Source organism: Typopeltis vanoorti, chromosome 1 (genome assembly GCF_054136105.1).
Source record: "Typopeltis vanoorti isolate ZY-2024b chromosome 1, IOZ_Tvanoo_1.0, whole genome shotgun sequence".
Taxonomy (NCBI): Eukaryota; Metazoa; Arthropoda; class Arachnida; order Uropygi; family Thelyphonidae; genus Typopeltis; species Typopeltis vanoorti.
In genome coordinates, this window is record NC_143549.1 from 158,143,654 (window position 1) to 158,164,091 (window position 20,438).

A 20,438-nucleotide genomic window follows, 5' to 3' on the forward strand; every position below is an offset into this window, starting at 1 on the left:
AGTCGCCTGATTATGAACAATTACTATTAATATGTTAGAAGTAATATATTAATTTGTAATTTTGCATTTGTATCTGTATTTGTATTTAATGTTTCTTATGGTGTGGAAGAGAAGGCCTGATGGCTTTAACTCCACCAGAGTAAATAAATAAATAAAATTTAAAAAAATGTTGCAGCCTCACATTTGTGATCCTTACTTTAAGGGCCCTGGAGCTTATTCATTTAGAATTTAACCACTGATATATTGGTATCTGAGGCAATCATCATTTGAGAAATTAATGTTATTTATAGTACAATATGTTTAACTTGAAATAATTAATCCAGCAATGGTACTAATATACTATATATATAGAATCTTTTGTTGTTGGAATTTGAAAAAATAAAAGAAGAAATTGTGGTATTAGGACATGTTCAGTATTTTTAGATGCTTTAGAATTTTTCTTTGTGAAAGTGTGATTTTTTTTAGTAAATTAATGAGTGAAAAATATATCAGCAAGTCAGTTATGTAGCATAAGCAAGTATTAATTATTTGTCATAATACAAATAAATAATAGTTATGAGCTAGGTTTGATGATAGAAAATTTTATTGCTTAGGATTAGACCACCACCACTTGCTACATCATCATCTTCCCCATCTGTCTAAGGCAGGTTGAGGCTGCCATGAACAATAACTTTCCAGTCCAGCCTATGCAGCCAAGTTATTTAAATTTCTGTAAGAATTCAGATCACTTATGCTGTTGATTTTCTGTTTATTTCATTCTTACTCTTCCCAGTGGTATCTTTTCTTTAATCCTTCCATTTTTGAGAATTTAAGGAAATTCTTCAGTAACCATTATTTTACACACATCCATACCCCTGTAACTGCTTTTCTTTGATTCTTGTTATTATTGAAATATGGTAGTATAATTCTTCTTTGATCTCTTGATTGGTTTCATTTCATTCCATGCTATTTTATTTGTTTTCCTCAAACACTTGTTTTAAAACCAGTCACTCTCTATTCTATCTTCTGTTTGATAACAGTCTCCGCACCATAAAGAACTGAGAGAAGTGAACTGTATATTTTGATTTTAAGTTATTTGAAGAGATGTGTATTTTTCCATATATTTGGAAGTATGGTCATAGTAGACCATTCTAGATTTATTTTATGTTTGATAGCGTCTTCATTTGCTGGCCTGGTTGGCCGAGTGGTTAGCGTATCTGCTCTCCAGCCAAAAGGCTGCGGGTTCGAATCACGCCATAGGCATGGAGGTTTGTGATTGTCTAGATACTGCCACCTGGGGAATGCCTCCCAGAAATGGGTGGAAGGAGGGAAATGAAATACCTCCTGTGGACCAACAGGTATGCAGCAGAGGAATGGCAAGCCATCTGTATTAATTTCCTAAAATCCTTAAAGATGAATCGGCCAGCAAATAGAAGCAGAATAATGCTACTGCATACTGGAGAGCCAATGCGGCTAACTCAAGCCTTACAAAGTTACAAAAGGAAGTGGTGAGTAAATGTGTAAGAAGTAAGCAGGGCCATCGCCAGATTAGATCACGCCCTGAGGCAGACAATTAAATATTCCCCTGATGGATTATAAAGACAAAAATATAAGAAAATCTCCAATTGCTATTTGGTTTTTATTACAAGAGAAACATTAATGCAAAATGATTACATAATAATATTAATTAAATGTTTGCTCTACGAGGATATCGCACAATAAAACTGTTTTTAAGCACTTCTAAATTTAAATTATAAGCTATGCCTGCCTCTATCGATATAGTTGCTAGACCAACCAATCTTTCTTGGGTCACTGCTGTTCACAAATAATTTTTAATCAGTTTAAGCTTGTAAAAACTTCTTCCCACACTTCCTACGCTAACAGGAATTATTAGAGGTAGGCGCCGTTGTTACGCTAATAATTCCTGTTATGGAATTATTAGCGTACTGGGTACTGGAAGTAAGTTTTTTGCATGGAGAATGGTAGGAATGTGGAATGTATTGCCTATAATGGTGATGAAAGTACAAACACTGGTATGATAGATGTTCACTTGTGTTGACATCCAACAATGAGTTTTGTGATTCATGGGAGGTCAGCACTAATCAATACAAATAATTCCATAGTTTCTCTTACCTTGATTGTGCCACATTCATTGAAATGTAAGTTATGTATCTCACATCATTGGCTAGAACTTCATCATCGTCAAATTCCTAATACGTACCCTTAGGGGATGTACAGGATAATTATGACAGTACTACATGAAAAAGTTACACCACTAATAACTTCTGCTCAATAATCTTCCTCCAAATTAATCTGTTATCTGTCAAGACTACAATATTATCAGATCTTATATTTCTGTCTTTTAAGGTGCTTTTTACTGTATCAATCTATCTGCATCTTGGTCTTCCTCTAAGTCTTTTTCCTGCCAACCTGGCAAAGAATACTTGTTTTGCTAATATTTCCTCTTCCATTCTATTTAAGTGACCATAGCTCTACTAACACATCCGTGAATGCTAACAGTGGTGAGTTCTTTCCTAATATCCTCATTTTTGATGTGATACTGCCATTGATGCCATTTGTACACTCCACTAATCTTTCTCAGAACTCTCATATCAGAAGTCTCTAGTCTTTGATCAACAGTTTTATTTCTAACCCAGCTCTCAGATCCATAAGTTAAAATTCGTTTGAACACTGTCTTGTGTACAGCTAATTTAGTGTTTTGACCAATTTCTTTCTTATTCCATATAAATTTATTCAGCTGCCTTCCTAAAATGCGAGCTTTACTAATTTTGTTGTCTATTTCCATATTTAATTTTCCACCTTCACTAAAAATTGTACTTGGGTAGCTTAAATGTTTCAGTTGTTCTATAAATTTACCATTTAGGATTTAGTTGACGTTTTCAATGTTTTTTGCCCATTTTCATTGTCCTTGTGTTTTATTGCTGATTTTCATATCAACAGTTATTTAATTTAGTCAAGGAATCTTGCAGACTTGTACTGGATTTATTTAGGAGTATAACATTATCTGCATAAAGTAAAGAGCTGAGATTAACATATCCAATTTTAATATCAGGTTTAATACCACTTCATAATGTGATTCATACAGATGATGAATAACATATGGGATAATGTACATGTCTCACATAAAACATCAAACCATCTTCCTACCTCTTTGAGGTCTAATTGCTGACTTACAACTCAAATAAAGACTAAGTATTGCTTGATATAATGTTCGATTGATACTATATAACTGTAGCATTTTGAAGAGCTTTCCTCTTGGCACCTCATGATATACCTTTTCCAGATCTGCAGAAACTTAAATACAAACCCTTGTTATATTCCCAAGATTTCTTAACTATCTGTCTTAAAGTGAAAATTTGATACTGACAACACCTCTGTTTGGCCTAAATCCAGCTTGGTCTCCACCAATCTTTCTTCCACAATTTTTCTTAGCTGTTTCTCAAGTATACTTGCATAAATCTTACCAAGAACACTTAGTAAGGAAATTCCTCGGTAATCGTCACATTCAGTTTTATTTCCCTTTTTATAAATGGGTACTTACTATGAGAGCTCTACTCTGATCATCCAGATTCGACCCTGTGACCAGTCCTGAATTATGCAGTGCAGCTACTGTATAATTCAGGACTGGTCACAGGGTTGAATCTGGATGATCGGAGTAGAGCTCTCATAGTAAGATATTTGAGCATTTCTGTTGAATTTCATTTACTCCAGCTGCCTATCCACATTTTTGATGTGATATTCAATTCTGTACCAATTCGCTCAATTTATTCAAGTACAGAACCTAGTCTGCACACTCTTAGACAAGTTCAAGGTGTGATCCCTTACTCATGTATTGAAAAATTTCTTTTCTATCAATCTTATAGAATTCCTTTAGTAACTTCTAAGTTTCTATCATATCCTCCCTCTCCTCTTCCTGTCAGCTAACCTCTGCAATTTATACACCATCAATCTGTCCTCATAGGGAGCATTCTACAAACCTGTCACAAGGTTGATCACTCATCTCTGAATATTCTTCACCACTTCTTGTAAGGCCTCAACGTCTTCTCTGTATCTTCTCTACTCTTCATAGTTCGGCCCAACTTTGCATCATCTGCAAACAACTGAATATCATGTATTTCTAACTGCTTTTCTCTTGGGAGTTTTCTACCACTGTACTGACACAACTTGTTTCAAAAGAAACAACTTGTTTCACAACTTGTTTCATTTAGCATCTTTCAAAGTAATTACTCCATACATCAAGGATATCAGTTTTCATGTCACGTTTATCATTTGTAATTCCTTTTATAGTACTCTTTCCTCCATTTCTAAGCCTCGAGAATATTTTGCTACTCTCCTGATAGAACTTTTAGATGCAAAAATGATAACAGATATCAGCAATCCAAAATTGAGTCATATCTTTCTATTGTTAGTGGCATAAGAAGGTTATGTATGCCTTAAATCTTTTGAACAAGGTTGGATTTTGTCATAGTAGAAGAATTAGTGGCGAGGGTGAGATGTATTTAGCAAAGTATAGTAGATTGCCCTCCCGCAATGAGGCCTTTGACTCCCTGGAGGTGTCACATAATAATAATAATAATAATAACCCAGAAAAGCTTCAGCTTAGGGCTTCACATTACAAGGGGCTTCTACCTCTGTAAAGATAAGCTAAAATTTACTCAGTAAAAAGGAGGGAGAGTCTTTTAAAACTTAAAGCTTAAGGCCACAGCACCTGAAATCTGGTCCTGATTTATGAATTATCCTTTTATTTCTTTCATTGCTAATGATACAGTTGTATTGTTTGTCTTTTTAATTTTTTGTATTGTTCCCAGGATGGATACTTACAGTTAATTGACATCACTCAAAATGCATGGAATGTGCTCCAAACTTTCAACGTTAGCCAGTCTGTGAATTATATTGTGTTCTCACCAAATTTTCATATGTTAACTGTCTATTCAAGTCAGGTAAGTGGAAAGTTATGTAATCAAACATGTTTATACATTTATATTTTTAGTGATGGAATTAATCACTTTGAAATAAAGGAGAATTATATTGATAATCTTAATTCCTTTGAAGGGATTTTTTTTTTGTTTTTTTTTTTTTTTGGTTTCAGATTCATAACTCACATTCAGAATAAATGGGACTAGCTTTTCGAAATTGCAGCTTTCTCATTGCCTTGGCAAAACAGTGATGTTGTGCAAAAGCCATGCCTTATTTAAGCTAACATTACAATTGCTAACCAGTTACCACAAATGCAAAATAGAAAATATGGCAGCAGATATTTTGGTTTTCTCTAGGCTGCTTACAAGATGTGTGATATTATCATCATCATCATCATTTATACAGGAATCTCCAGCAAGTCAAAAGACTCATCACAAGAGAACCACACTACCAATTATTCACACAATACCTACCATACCGCTCTTTAAACTTATTGGCAATTGGGACACTCACAACCACCTCTGGCAATCCATTCTACTCACATTCACCACTCTCTCCAAGTACAGAACCTAGTCTGCACACTCTTAGACAACTTCAAAGTGTGATCCCTTACTCATCTATTGAAAAATTTCTTTTGTATTAATTTTATAGAATCCCTTTAGTAACTTCTAAGTTTCTATCATATCCCCCCCCCTCTCCTCTTCCTGTCAGCTAACCTCTGCGACTCATACACCATCAATCTGTCCTTATAGGGAGCATTCTGCAAACCTGTCACAAGGTTGGTCACTCCTCTCTGAATATTCTTTACCACTTCCTGATTCCCATGAAACACAGGTGACCAAATCTTTGCACAGTAGTGAAAACGTGCCGAATCATAGACTTATAAAGAGGATAATAACCTCCCTATCTTTACCTATCAATGTGTTCTTCAGCATCCAAGCAATCCTCTGAGTTATTTTGCAATATATCTTCTGAATTTCAAATCTCTATCAACCATCACTCCCCAGATCCTTATCCTTATCAATTTCCTGTAATCCAATACCATCAATATAATACAAAGTATGTAATTTTTTCATCCTGAAGTGCATTTTGCAACATTAAATTGACATCCATTGTCCTCCAACCCTGCTGATTTATTTAAATCATCCTGAAAGATATCTACATCACCTTTACAACTATTTTTGTTTTTTGCTTACGATGCAAAAACCTTTCCCACTTTTGCATTATCAGTGAACATTTGATATCCCCCCCCCCACATTAAATCTTTCCCTGTATCATTGATATACAAATTATGTATATCAATGGGTGTATATGAATGGTGGTCCTAGTACTGAGGCCTGGGGGTCCTCCACTAGTCACTCTCATTTGCATTGATTGCTCTCTACCATACACCACTTTCTGATGTCTATCTATCAGCATGTTCCCTACCCTTGCCACCAGCCTCATACCATTCCCATTTGCTCCAACTTATACAATAGTTTTCCATGTGGTATTCTGTCAAATGCCTTTGTAAAGTCCAGCAGTATCTTGGTGTAACCATTTCCTTTATCCATTTCTGCCATCACCTTATTATGAAATGTGAATTAATTGCTAAGGGAGAACCTACCTTTTATAGAATCATATTCCCCCCCATAGAATATCATATTCCTATCTACCCATTCCCCAATTTACTTTTAACTTAACTTTGTCAATACTTCAACCACCACTCTAGAGATAGTAATTAGTCTGTAATTTGTTATTTCTGTCTTGGAGCCACCTTTATGTAATGGAACTATCTTATCTTCTTTCCACTTCCTTGAAAATTATAAATTTAAAAAATCTATTTAGAATACTTTCATCTAATTTGTTTATAGTTTAATATAAAATGCTATAATGTTATAGCAAATTATGCTTAACAAGAAATTATATTCTTGTTTTCATCCTTAAGTTCTTCATGTAGAGCAAACAAAAGTTTACATTGGAAATATCTTCTCAAAATCGATCTACTAGAGGCAGTTAATTTGTACATGAAATCTATATCATCCAGTAGTCCATAATGCACAGCACGCAATTCTTGGACATGCACATGTATGATGCAATGAATTATCCAAGTATCACTTCTCAAACTGGTTTTGACTTCTATTTGGTGATTCATCAGAAAAAAAAAATTCAGAGTCTTGCAATAACATGATGATGATTCACTATTTTGCTATTTATATATCAACATATGAATTTGAACATTGAGTTAGCTCCTAGCATCTTCATTAATCTTCCCACTGATAAGACATAAATAAAGGTTGAAATTGGTCTGAATAACAACTCTTTCCATAATGTATAGGTTTATATACATCCAAGATCGGAAGAGGATGTGTGTGTTATGGGATATTCAGTAAACTGCAGGCCTTGTTGGCTGAGTGGTTAGCATATGTGCCCTCTTCAACCAGACTTGTGGCTTGAAAAACTTTGTGTTTTGGTTTCTAGAACAGATTTTCTGATTTTAAAAAAAGTAAACAAACAAATAATAATATATAAAATTAATAAAAATAGAAAAAATTCCTTATTCTTTTACAACCTTTCATGGGTAGGAGATAAAAAGAAATTATGTGAAGCTAACTGCCTCCACTGTAAGTAGCCTAGTTTTGAAGATATTTCGTGTGCAGCCAACAACGGAAATGCTACTATGGTCATCAGTGTTAGTGATTGTAATTGGAAAATGAATGTTTTGCTCAGAGACTGCACTACTTTTAAACTGCTGGATTATGATCCCACCAGTTCTCAGAACACATTTAAAAAGCTTCTAAAAGTAACATCTTGGACTCCTGAAATAGTTAAAAAACACAAACCATTTAGTCCTCCCCCAAATCAGATATATGGATTACCTAAAATTCATAAAGTAATAACCTTCTCCATCCCATTGTGGATGCTACTTCCTTCCATCTTTTTAAGTTAGTCATACTCATCTAAATCTTTAAAAATACTTAATGGTCACATTTCATCTTATATTAAAAATTCCACTCATTTCAAATCTTTAATCCAGAATTCAGTTTCAAGTAATAATGATATATGGTGAGCTTTGATATCAGCTCATTATTTACCATTATCCCCCTTTCTGACACTTTACTGAAAAATGCTTTCCCTCTTCATATGATTGATCTTTTCAATGTTACTATGAATTCAGGACTATTTTTACTATTTTTACTACTATTTTACTTGGAGAATTTTCAATTCTACTCATGGAATTATGCAATAGTTGACAGCCATGGATTCTTTTCTTCTGGCCAGTTTCTATATGGAACATCCCCCCTCCCCTCTCTCTCTCTAAAAAGTTCTCAGCCTAACAATAAAAGTTTTTATTTTTCAACATAATCTCCCTTAAGACTAATATATTTATTCCAGTGATGCTCCACCACCATTATCCCATCCTGTAGTGGTTCTCAAAAGATCTGCAAAATATCCCTCTACAGCTGCAATCACCTCTTGATTCGAAGGAAAATGCCGACCAGTGAGGAAGATTTTTAGTTTTGTGAAGAGATAGAAGTCAGGGGGAGCCAATCTGAGAAATAGGGTGGATGTTCCAACAATACATAGTGCAGATATCTTAATTTTTCCCATTGCCAAAACACCTTTGTGGGAAGGTGCATTGTCCTGATGAAAGATGATTTTCTTCTTCTGCAAACCGGGTCTTGTCTCATGAATTTTTTTGTCTAGTGTCTGGTTAAAAGATCGGAATACTATTCCCCAGTTATTGTTATACCCTTTTCAAGATGATTAATAAACAAAATGCCTTTAGCATCCCAAAACACCAATGCCATGACCTTGTCTTCTTTGGCACTGAACAACCAGCTTCTGTCCACTGTTTTGATTGCTGTTTGGATTCTGGTGTATACTGGTGAATCCAAGTCTCATCCATAGTAATAAATCGATGCACAAAATAAGTTTTATTCTTGTTAAAATGCTCCAAGCCCTGTTCAGAGATTTTCATGTGAGTGTGTTTTTGAACTGCTATGAGCAACCATGGAACCCATCTTGCACAAAGCTTTTTCATTTTCAATTCTTCATGCAAAATGCATCCTACATGTTCTTTTGAAATGTCTATAGTCTCAGCAATTTCACACACTTTGACTTGCTGGTCATCAAATACCATATCGTACACTGATCAACGATTTTTGGTGTTGTTACACTTTTTGGATGTCCTTCAAGGCTGGTATGGCCGCATTTAAACTTGTCAGCCCATTTCTTAATTGTCGAAATCGAAGGAGAAGAATCCTCATAAACTTTTATGAACTTTGAATGAATTTCTTTTGGTGTTAAACCTTCTTTTACAAAGAATTTTATAACCGCATGATACTCAATTTTATCTATTTTTTCAAGGGAGACAGACAACACTTTGGTTCTGACAGCTGTATAAAAAAAAACTACTTGATAGAATGACTTGCAGTTTCACATCGATGCTTATTACAGATGTACCAACTTAAAAATATCTTGCTGATAGTGTTGCTATTTATGGTTGGGGCCAAGAACTTTTCAGACCACCCATATATATATATATGGGTGGTCTGAAAAGTTCGATATATATATATATATATATATATATATATATTGAACAATGATTACAGCAGTACACAAAGTGTCAATAAATAGTCGTAAAGGGATAAGTTAGTAAATAATATTGTACAAAATGTAGGATAATATGTATAATCAAATGTGTTTGTTTAAATTAATTCTTTGCAAAATACTAAAAACATCATGCAGTTTGTCTGTGTCTGATAACATCTGTTGGAATGTATGTAGCTTGGCCAAATAAGTAAAAATTTCATTCCTCTCTCATGTGAAGTGCTGACACTCCCAGAATATGACATAGGGTAAGATATGTGTTGCATCTTTCATACATAGGTGGATCATCATCCTTCAGTAAATTAGAATGTATAAGATACTTGCAGCCTATGCCGAGCCCAGCAAGAACAACTCCCCCCATTGACTAGACTGCCATCATGCAATTTATTTGTCAATGCTTCCTGCCATGATGACTTCCTCTGGACAATTAGTTTTGATCTTATTAACAGTCTGTAGTTAATAATTACCATTTTAAGAGTACCATATACAGACAAACAGTACATTGAAAAAGTATGAGCTGATCTAAACATCAAAATTAAAGCTCTTCATTTTGTACAACAGTTGTGACACCCCACAAAGCACTGGATGTAGATTATACATATAGGATAGTCTGTAAAGAACTCAAAGAGTCAGTATAAATTGTACACTATAAATTAAAGATGCCAAGAAATTATAATCTTGGTTTAATCCTTTATCCAAGTGTAAGCAAACAAAGTTTTTGCCAGAAGTATTTTCTGGACAGGGTAACTCAAATACAGAGGCTAATGAATTTACATCATTTGCCTTAGTATCCCATAATGCAGAGTACATATCCTTGCAGACCTGTGTAATGTTCTGCATTATGGGGAGGGTCACTACCCAGACTAGTTTCGATCTTCTGAAAAAGTAAAGGGTTGCTAATCATAGTCCTAGAGTAGTTTGTATAGGGGATGCAAGAGAGCCTGATTATTATTATTACACGACACCTCCAGGATGTCCAACGACTCATTGAGGGAGGGAAGGCACCTGCTCTACAGCTCTGTCTCCACTACTCATCGACAACTGACCACAACTATACCAATGCCCTCTACCACCACTAGTATTTCCACAGACAATCACTAACATCCATGCCCAATGCGAGATTTGAACCACAGTCTTTTGGCTGGAGGAACAGATGGGGGCATTCATATTAGGAGAAAAAAAGACAGATAGATAGCATAAGAGAGAGAGAGAGAGAGAGAAAAGGCCTCAGCTGTTTTATATCATCATATAGCCAAAGGCTATCAGTTTTCCTTTTTTACCAATCTCATATAGATGAACAATCAAAAGATCAATTGAAACTAAAGTGTAAAGATGACTGATACCCAGGTGGTTAGCCCCATCGGGGTTAACCACCTTGAATTGGTCTTCTCTGGCTGGGATTGCTCTCCAATCATCCCTGCAATTGACTATAAGACTACATTGAATTAAGAGGATGGAACTATTTAAAAAACTCTCATAGCAAGAATAGACAGAATTTTATCTGCCCCTGGTGAATATTGCATAATGTGGGTGGTCTACACCATCTAGTCATAAATTTGATATCTCCTAGAATGCTTCTTTCTAAATACAAAAAACATCTGATTGAACAATAAAATTTCCACAATACAATATTATGAAGCATTTGGATATCATATTGCTAGTTTTCAAATCCGTGTTTTTTTCTAACCTTCCATAAAAGGGATTTTAATTCATTAATTATAAAAATCAAAATTCTCTTCATGTTGCAACAGGTGGTGGGTATTGTAAAAAAATAACCTGTTTTGTTGTCTTAATGACATCAAGCATGGCTATTGTCCGATGTGCAATTGTTTGCTGATGATGCAAAAATAGGCAGGGCAATCAGGGATGCTACTGATATTCAGCAATTACAAAATGATTTGAATAGACTGGGAATCTGGGCAAATGAAAATGGCTGCCAGTTTAATGCTAATAAGTGTAAAGTTATGCACTTTGGCTTGATTAGAGTTCCTGCAGCATATTATATTAACGGGGTTATGCTATAAGAGGCAAGGGATCTTGGTGTATTGGTGGATAAAAATTTAAAGTTCAAAGGTCACATAACAAAAGTTGCAAATAAAACTCAGAGGATAATTGCTATGTTGAAACGAACCTTGACATGTAAGGATAAGGAAATAATTTTGCCTCTTTATAAGGCTTTGATAAGACCACACCTGGATTACTGTGTGCAGATTTGGTCTACCGGGTTCCAAGGGGATAAAGAAAATGTGGATAGGGTACAAAGAAGAGTTACAAAGATTATATCTGGATTATGGGATTTAGATTATGGAGTATGTGGATTGCAGACTGATTAACAGGAGAAAGAGGGGTGATATGATAGAGGTCTATAAACTTTTGAATGGGTGTTATGGCATTTCAAATAATGAAATTTTTCGTTATATGAAAGGCGGGGAGAGAACACTGGGGCATCCATGGAAGTTAAGGTTGTTCTCAGTCAAGAAAGGGGTAAGAGTTAGATTTTTCTCCCAGAGAGCAGTGAGTGAATGAGTGGAATAACTTGCCCTTAGGGGTAGTGAGTGCATCTAGTGTAAATGAATTTAAGGGAAGGTATGATAGCTGGGTTGGTAATTTACAGCCACCTCGATGAGTCCTTGACTCCCTGGAGGTCTCAGATAATAATAATAATAAACAGTGGAATGCCCAACACATTACATAATCTGTTCCAAATACTCAGAGCAAGGGGGAGGGCAGATGCATATTCTACTGTTTCCAATTGGTAACAGATGTCACAGATTGGATCTCCAATGTTAAAGTACCTCTATTTGATGGCATTGACTGGAAGGGGGCCATATGCAATTCTCCAAACAAGATCCTTCCTGTTAGGGTACCCTTGAACTTCATCAAGTTATGATACAAAATATTGTTGTCAGTACCCAACTGTGGAACTTTGCAGCAAAAAAGATTAAAGATTGCTTTATACCAAATTTTATTTATTTTTAATGGAAAGAATGTCAATTCAGGAGTGTTTTAGCAGTCTTAGAGTTCAGCACGTGTTGTAGTATTCAGGAACAATCTCAGCTTTTGAACTGTTATAATCATTAACTCCAAACAGGGGAAGATGAAAACCCAGGTAGTACAGGAGAAGGTCTGTACATATGTGATTGGTCTGCAATATTTTATGGATTTTTGAAGCTGTATTGCTTAAATAGCAGAATTTTAAGACTGGAAGCCCAAGTCCTCCATGCTTCTTTGATAGTTTAAGAAATTCCTTTTTAACTTCTTGGTATTGGCTGCACCAAAAAAATTGCACAGGCTTACTATATAATTGTTTTTCTTCAGCTTCTGCGATGTCTGTAATACAACTGAGCAGGAAAGATTATGGTTTTGAGTACTATCACTTTAGAAGAAAAGGAGAATGGCCCTATTTTTCAGTCTTCTAACATTTCCAAGTTTTTGTATATCAGTTCTTGGACTGGTAATATTGGGTAAGTGGAGAATTGAATTCCAAGTATAATGAAGGGTTCTTTATTTGAGGTTAGTCCAAAAGGAATGACTCCAAGATCCCACTTTCCATAAACTTTTAATTTAACCTTGTCTGCATTAATAATTAATCCACTGTTTTTGCTGAATTTTCCCAAAATACCAAAAAATATATATATGGTATCATTATCCTTCAAAGTTCCCACTACATCATCGGCAAATGCTAATACCTTATTTTCCTCTTTAGTTGAAGGAACTGTTATCCCTCGCACAGCATATGTATTGTTGACTTGTTGTAAGAAAGGTTCAAGAACCAATGCAAAGAGCAGTGGACTGAGAGGGCAACCTTGCTTGACTCCGTTTTGAATTTTTAATCGGTCTGAACAGGAACCCATTAACTGGGAGGAAGGTGGTTGAATTGGCATAGGCTCGTTTGATAACAGATAGCAGTTTTTTACCTACACCAATTTGCTAGAGGATGTAGAATAGAAAGAGATGCCGGACATTATTATTATTATTATAATTATGCCGGCCTCCATGGAGTCAAAAGAAACACAAGTCTATCAAGACTCATTCAGGGAGGTCCCTCCTAGGAAACACAAAGTCTATCATACCACTCCTTAAATGTATTGACCATTCTCGCTCTCACTGCTCCATCAGGCAATGCATTCCATGGTTCAACCACCCTCCATGCAAAGAAACCACTCCTCACCCTCTTTCTCACAGTTTCCTTTCGTAACTTCCAGGGATGGCCCCTTGTCATGACTCCTTCCCGTTGTTCAACCAAGCAAAAGAACTCCCCAGTGTCAACCCTGTAACTACCTCTCAACAGTTTAAAAGTCTCAATCATATCACCTCTCCTCCTCCTATCCACCAAACTCTGCAGTCCACACTCCCTCAGCCGATCCTCATAACTAATATTGTACAGTCCCGACACCATCTTTGTTATCCACCTTTGTACCCTTTCCACAGTTAATTTATCCCCTTCAAATCCTGGGGACCAGATCTGAGAACAATAGTCTAAGTGTGGTCTGATCAGAGTCTTATACAATGGAATGATAACCGTTTTATCTCTGCAGGTCAGTGTCCTTTCCATTATTATTGCAGCAATCCTCTGCTTTACCTTCACTACCTTTGCATCATCATGAAATTCCTGACATGTATCCTCAAGGGGTGTACAGGATATGATAGTACTACATGAAAAATTTACATCATTGCTAACTTCCTATCTACAATTTTCCTCCAAATCAGTCTGTTATTTGTCAAGACTCCAACATTATCAGATCCTATATTTCTACCATAAAAGGCACTTTGTACCATATCAATCCACCTATATCTTGGTCTTCCTCTGGGTCAGTTTCCTGCCAACCTGGCAGAGAACGCTTGTTTTGCTAATCTTTCCTTGCCCATTCTGTTTAAGTGACATTACCACCTGAGATTAGCTCTGCTAATGCATTCCTAGATGTTGACAATGTCAAGTTCTTTCCTAATATCCTAGTTTTTAATATGATATTGCCATTGATGTCATCTGTTCATGCCTCTAATCTTTCTCAGGACTCTCATATCTGCGGTCTCTAGTCTTTGGTCCAGTGTTTTACTTCTGACCCAGCTCTCAGATCCATAAGTTAAAACTGGTTTGAACACCGTCTTGTATACAGCTAATTTAGTGTTCCAACTAATTTCTCTCTTATTCCATCTGAATTTATTCAATTGACTTCCTATCATACCAGCTTTGTTGATTCTGTTGTCTATTTCCATATTTAATTTACCATCTTCACTAAAAATCATGCCTAAGTATCTGAAATGTTTTACTTGTTCCACAGGTTCTCCATTCACAATTCTACCTATTTTCATTGTCTTTGTCTTTTTAATGCTGACCTTCATACCATATCTATTTCAACAGTTATTCAATTTAGTCAGGGAATCTTGCAAATTGTAGCGGATTTATTTAGAAGTATAACATCATCTGCATAAAGCAAAGAGCTGACATTAACATCTCCAATTCTGATATCATGTTTAATACCACTTTCCTTCATAATGTGATCCATATAGATAATGAATAACAGAGGGGATAATGTACATCCTTGTCTCACACCAGATTTAACATTAAACCATTTTTCCTGTACTTCCTTCAATTCTAACTGCTGACTTACAACTAAAATAAAGACTAAGTATTGCTTGATATAATGTCCCATTGACACCATATAACTGTAGTGTATTGAATAGCTTCTCTTTTGGCACCTATGCCTTTGTCAGATCGACAAAGCTTAAATACAGATCTTTGTTATATTCCCATGCTTTATCAACTAATTGTTGTAAAGTGTAGATCTGATCCTGACAGCCTCTATTTGGCCTGAATCCCGCTTGTTCTTCACCAAGCTTTTCTTCTACAATTCTTCTCAACCATTTCTCAAGTATATCTTGCCAGGAACACTCAGTAGGGGAATACCTCTGTAATTCTCACATTCAGTTTTATTTTCCTTTTTATATATGGGTACTATTAGAGCTCTACTCCAATCATCGGGAATTCGTCCCTCTGTCCAGGCTTTCTGAACTATTCAGTGCAGCCACTGTAAGATTTTATACCACCATACTTCAGCATTTCTGGTCGAATATCACCTACTCCTGCTGCCTTTCCACATTTCAAGCCTTTAATGGCTTTTTCTACTTCAGGTATGGATATGTATTCCTGACTGCATGCATGGTCATTGTTTTTTACCACTGTGCTATCATCACTGCTTGTTTCTTTTAGCAGTTTTTCAAAGGAATTACTCCACACTTCAAGGATATCTTTTTTTCCTGTTTTCATGGCACCTTTATCATCTCTAACTCCTTTTACAGCACTCTTTCCTTCATTTCTAAGCTTCTTCAAGAACCTCCAGAATATCTTACCACCTTCTTGATATTTATTTTCTATGTTCTTACCAAAGTCCTCCCATGACTTTTGTTTAGCTAGTTTTACACAGTGTTTAGCTTTCTTACATTTGTCTCTGTATTCTCTAAGAGCAAAATCTGACTTATTTGCCAGGAACTTTTGATATACTTTCTTCTTTTCTTTCACTGCCTCTTTAACTTCCTGTGTCCATCATGCACTTCTGATGGTGGACACAGGAAGCTTCTGATTTTTCTATCCTTGCAGACAACCTCACTACATGCTTCTCTGGCTGAGTCAATCAGGGTTTTCTTCAAGGCTTGCCACTGAATCTTCAAGGTTTGGTTCCTGTTCTCAAACTTTTTAATTTTTTCTTCAATAATCTTTGTGTATTTTAGTCTACAGTTCCCATCTGAGAGCTGCTCAACTTTTATTCGCTTTAAAACTTCCTTACATGTTATTCTTTTCAATATGAAATTCAATTTCATCCTGCTCAAGACTAAATAGTGATCGCTTCCGATTTCAAATCCTCTCTACACTCTGGTGTCCTGCACCAGGAAGAAAACATCACTAGCAACAATAACATAGTCAATGACTCTTTTCTTATTCCTTGCCTCTTCTCTCCATGTGAATTTGTGCACATTTTTATGTTGGAAAATGGCGTTATTAATAACCAGTACATGTACTGAGCAGAAATCCAACAGGTATTTGCCATTATTATTAGCTTTGCTCTTTTGTCCAAATTTTCCCAAAATATTTTTGTATGTCTGACAGTCATTTTCTACTCTGCTATTTAGATCCCCCACAAGGACCAACTTTTCCTTTTTCATTGTATCAGTTTCTTTTTCTAAAGCATCAAAAAATTCCTCCATTGCTACCTCATGGGAGGAGTTAAACTGCAGGAAGTAGAAGAGACAAGAGATCTGGGTTTGATGATTGATAGAAACCTGAAATGTAGGGGACATATTGCAAAGGTACAATATTGAAACGTGACAAAACTTCATGCCGGCTGTCTTGTCGCTCGGTTAAACAGGTTAAACTTAGTAGAACCTTGTGTGGGACATAGGCACAAATAAGTCTCATTGTCCAGTTCCCCATTCTGATATTTGCACACAACACTCTACTTGAGACTGCCTCCCATTCAATAAGATTAGCCTCATATTTTGTGTTGAATACTATGGCTACTCCTTCTTTTTCTTGATTGTCATTTCCTGAATATAACATTTTGTATTTATTGCTCAAAAAGATCTCACCAGTTTTGTCTTTTTTTTTCAGGCACCCCTATTATGTCAATTTGGTACTTATCTAATTCCTCAGCTAGCTCCATTTCTTTGCCATTCAGGCTTCTTATGTTGATAGTACCAATCTTTAACTCTGGTGATGTTGAGTTGGGGTGTGGTTTCAAATTTGTTCCAGTAGATGACTTTTCGCTGTTCGCCATGGTCCCCAGGTGAAAACAACAGGGGCCCTGTTTAACCGAGCGACGACTCAGCCGGCATGAAGTTTTGTCACGTTTCATTATTGTACCTTTGCAATATGTCTCCTACATTTCAGGTTTCTATCAATCATCAAACCCAGATCTCTTGTCTCTTCTACTTCCTGCAGTTTAACTCCTCCCATAGAGTATGCAGCATCCCATTGATGTGTCCCAAACCTCAAGACCTTACATTTTGCTGCATTAAACTGACATTCCCATTCATTTGCCTATCTATCTAACTTATTCAAATCCTCTTGCAGGGCTACCACATCTGCACTATTACTAATAACCCTTCCGCTGTGCATCATCCGCAAACAACCAAATATCCCCTTGCAATCCACGGACAATGTCATTGATATAAAGGTTAAACAATATAGGTCCCAGTACTGAGCCCTGTGGAACCCCACTTGTAACCTTCTGCCTGTTTGATATTGCTCAATCGTAAACAACTCTCTGATACCTATCGGACAGTCAATCCTGAATCCAGTTGACCTATCTGACATTGGTCAACTGGATATAATACAAGATATAATAAAACAAGAGCTCCTCTTCACAAATATCTGTTGACTCTAACTGATATCATTATCCTCATCTGCCCAATGCTGTGTATGGTCCCTCACTATTTTCTCTAAGATCTTACTACTACTGATGACACACAAACTGACCTATAATTAGACACTTCCAATCTGCTACCATCCTTATGCAATGGCACTATCTTACCTTCCTTCCATTCCACGGGCACCCTTCCTACAGCCAGGCTATTGAAAAGCCAGTTCAAGGGCACTGTCAGTTCCTTAGCACATTCTCTCAAAATGTGTTGTGAAATATCATCCAGTCCCACAGCTTTACTAACTTCCAGAGTACTCATTATGTGGAACCCATTCCCCCCTCGAACCTACTCTATCCCTCTAGTATTCAAATTGACTCTTCCAGGATGAAATACTCCAATAAAGTATTCATTGAACAATTCCACTATGTCCTCTGCATCAGTCACTCTATTCCCATTTTTATACCACAATGTCATTCTTCCACATTCATTTCTCCTCCTACTGGCCACATAGCTAAAAAATTCCCTAGTATTTTCCTTGGATCTAAGAGCCAATCTTTTTTCATATTCCTGTTTCGCCTTCCTTACCATACTAGTCACTCTTCTGGCCTGTGTCTTATATTCTTCATGCATCTTCTCTTCACCTGTCTCCTTATATCTCTTCCATAGCCTCTTTTTTGCATGCAATTCCTGTTTAATATTGTTTGTCATCCATTTTACTCCAAATTGTGTCCTCTTCTTCACTCGTGGAATATAGCTTACCGTTGCTGCTAACAAATATTCCTTCACAATTTCCCAAGCACTAATGATATCCCGACCTACCAATTCCTCGCTCCATGAAACTTTCCCAAGTTGACATCTAAGACTATTATAATCAACATGCTTTATAATTCCACATACGTTCCCGTCTCTTTGATACTCCTGCCTGTCTGTTCATTTTCCAAGTCAAAACAATATGGTCACTCTCTCCAACTGGTGGGAGAGATGTCATCTCAGTTATTATCAGCTCTTCTGATGCTATAATCAAATCCTAAACTCTTGTTCCCTCTGTTATATGTTGGCTAAGACATTTTTCCCTCAAGAATTCTAGAAATTCTATTCACTTATTGCTACATGCATCTTCCTTTCCCCACTCTATGCTGCTGCTGTATTTAAAATCTCCCATAACAATTGTTCTTCTTGCAATTGTCACGCTCAGCTGTCTCAACATCTCCTGGTCTCCACCCTCTGTGCTCCTTGGTCTGTAGGAACACCCCATTAAATATCCTGTCTTTCCCACCTCCACCTCAACCATATGCTTTCAAAATCATTAGTGTCACAGCCTTCTAACGCCTCCACTCTTAGAGGACTTATCATAAGCAGTACTCCACCACCACGCTTTCCCTTCCTATTCTGCCGAAAAATGCTGTACCCAGCAACTTCTATTCCTGTTATTATATCCTCTTCTGTCAACCACATCTCTCTGATCATAATAATCTTTGGCCAGGCTGATGCTATCAATGCCACCAATTCCTCTCCCTTATTCCGAATACTCCTGGCATTGGTATAAAGCATAAAAATGTCATTGTTTTTATACCCAGCATTATCCCCTCTAGACTCTACTCTGTTCAGCGTTACCTGATGTCATTCCCCTTTCTCCCAAGTACCCATTCCCACAAGAGGCCTCCCCTGCTACCATCCACACTGGGACACACTGACTTATTCAGAATAGCAATCTCTCCAGATGCCTACGTCCTTCCTCATTCAAATGCAGGCGGTCTCTCGCATACAATTCCTCTCTGCTCTGAAATGCACTCCAAGCATCCACATATTCGAATCCTCTCTTCTGACACATTCTTACTATTATGCCATTAAAAAAAAAAACGGGTTCGTCCAGGATTTGAACTCAGGACCTCTCGCACCCTAAGCGAGAATCATACTCCTAGACCAACGAGCCACGACATTATCGAATGCTTGAGTAAGGTCTACTGATAGCACTGCCACTTCTTTTTCATGTTAACTAAGCTGATTAGATCACTTAGCAGAAATAGATTAAATTCTATTGCTTGACCTGGTACTCCATACACCTGGGTGCTTTTAATTATTTATTTCATTTCCACTTTGATCCTGTTATTGATAATGCGAAAAAATATCTTGTAGATAATATTAGATAGAGAAATAGGTCTCCAGCAGCTAATTAAGGTATGATCTCTATTAGGTTTAGGAATGAGGACAGTATGGCTTGCTACAAATTCACTTGGTATGTGTCCTGATAAGAGAAAATAATTAAATAGCGTAACTAGAATGGGAAGAATATAATCCCAGGCCTCGCAAGAAAGTTCTATCCCTAGATCATCAGGTTCTGGGAATTTTAAAGTTAAAGTCTGTCATCTTAATTGTTTGGCCTACACTCATTGTGCTGATTTGCTGATACCTGGCATCTACATCTTCCTGTGAACCTCCTTGTCTCTAGCAGCACCTAACAGTGGATTTTGTCCTATTTGCACTCTATCCCACACCAGACAGCTTCAAATGAACCATCTCCCTCAGACCTAATATCCTCTTTAACTTCTAATTTTTTTGGTTGTAATTCT

The 20,438-nt window shown here is 36.5% G+C and overlaps 1 protein-coding gene across 1 annotated transcript in view; it reads left to right on the top strand.

Annotated features, from left to right (window-relative positions):
• Positions 1–20,438, top strand: part of LOC150110579 (cilia- and flagella-associated protein 43-like) — a 609,434-nt gene that overhangs the window by 135,959 nt on the left and 453,037 nt on the right. Inside the window, exon 8 of the mRNA XM_090401881.1 lies at positions 4,809–4,940. Within this exon, the coding sequence (XP_090258007.1) occupies positions 4,809–4,940 (132 nt within the window). The remainder of the gene's footprint in view (positions 1–4,808; positions 4,941–20,438) is intronic.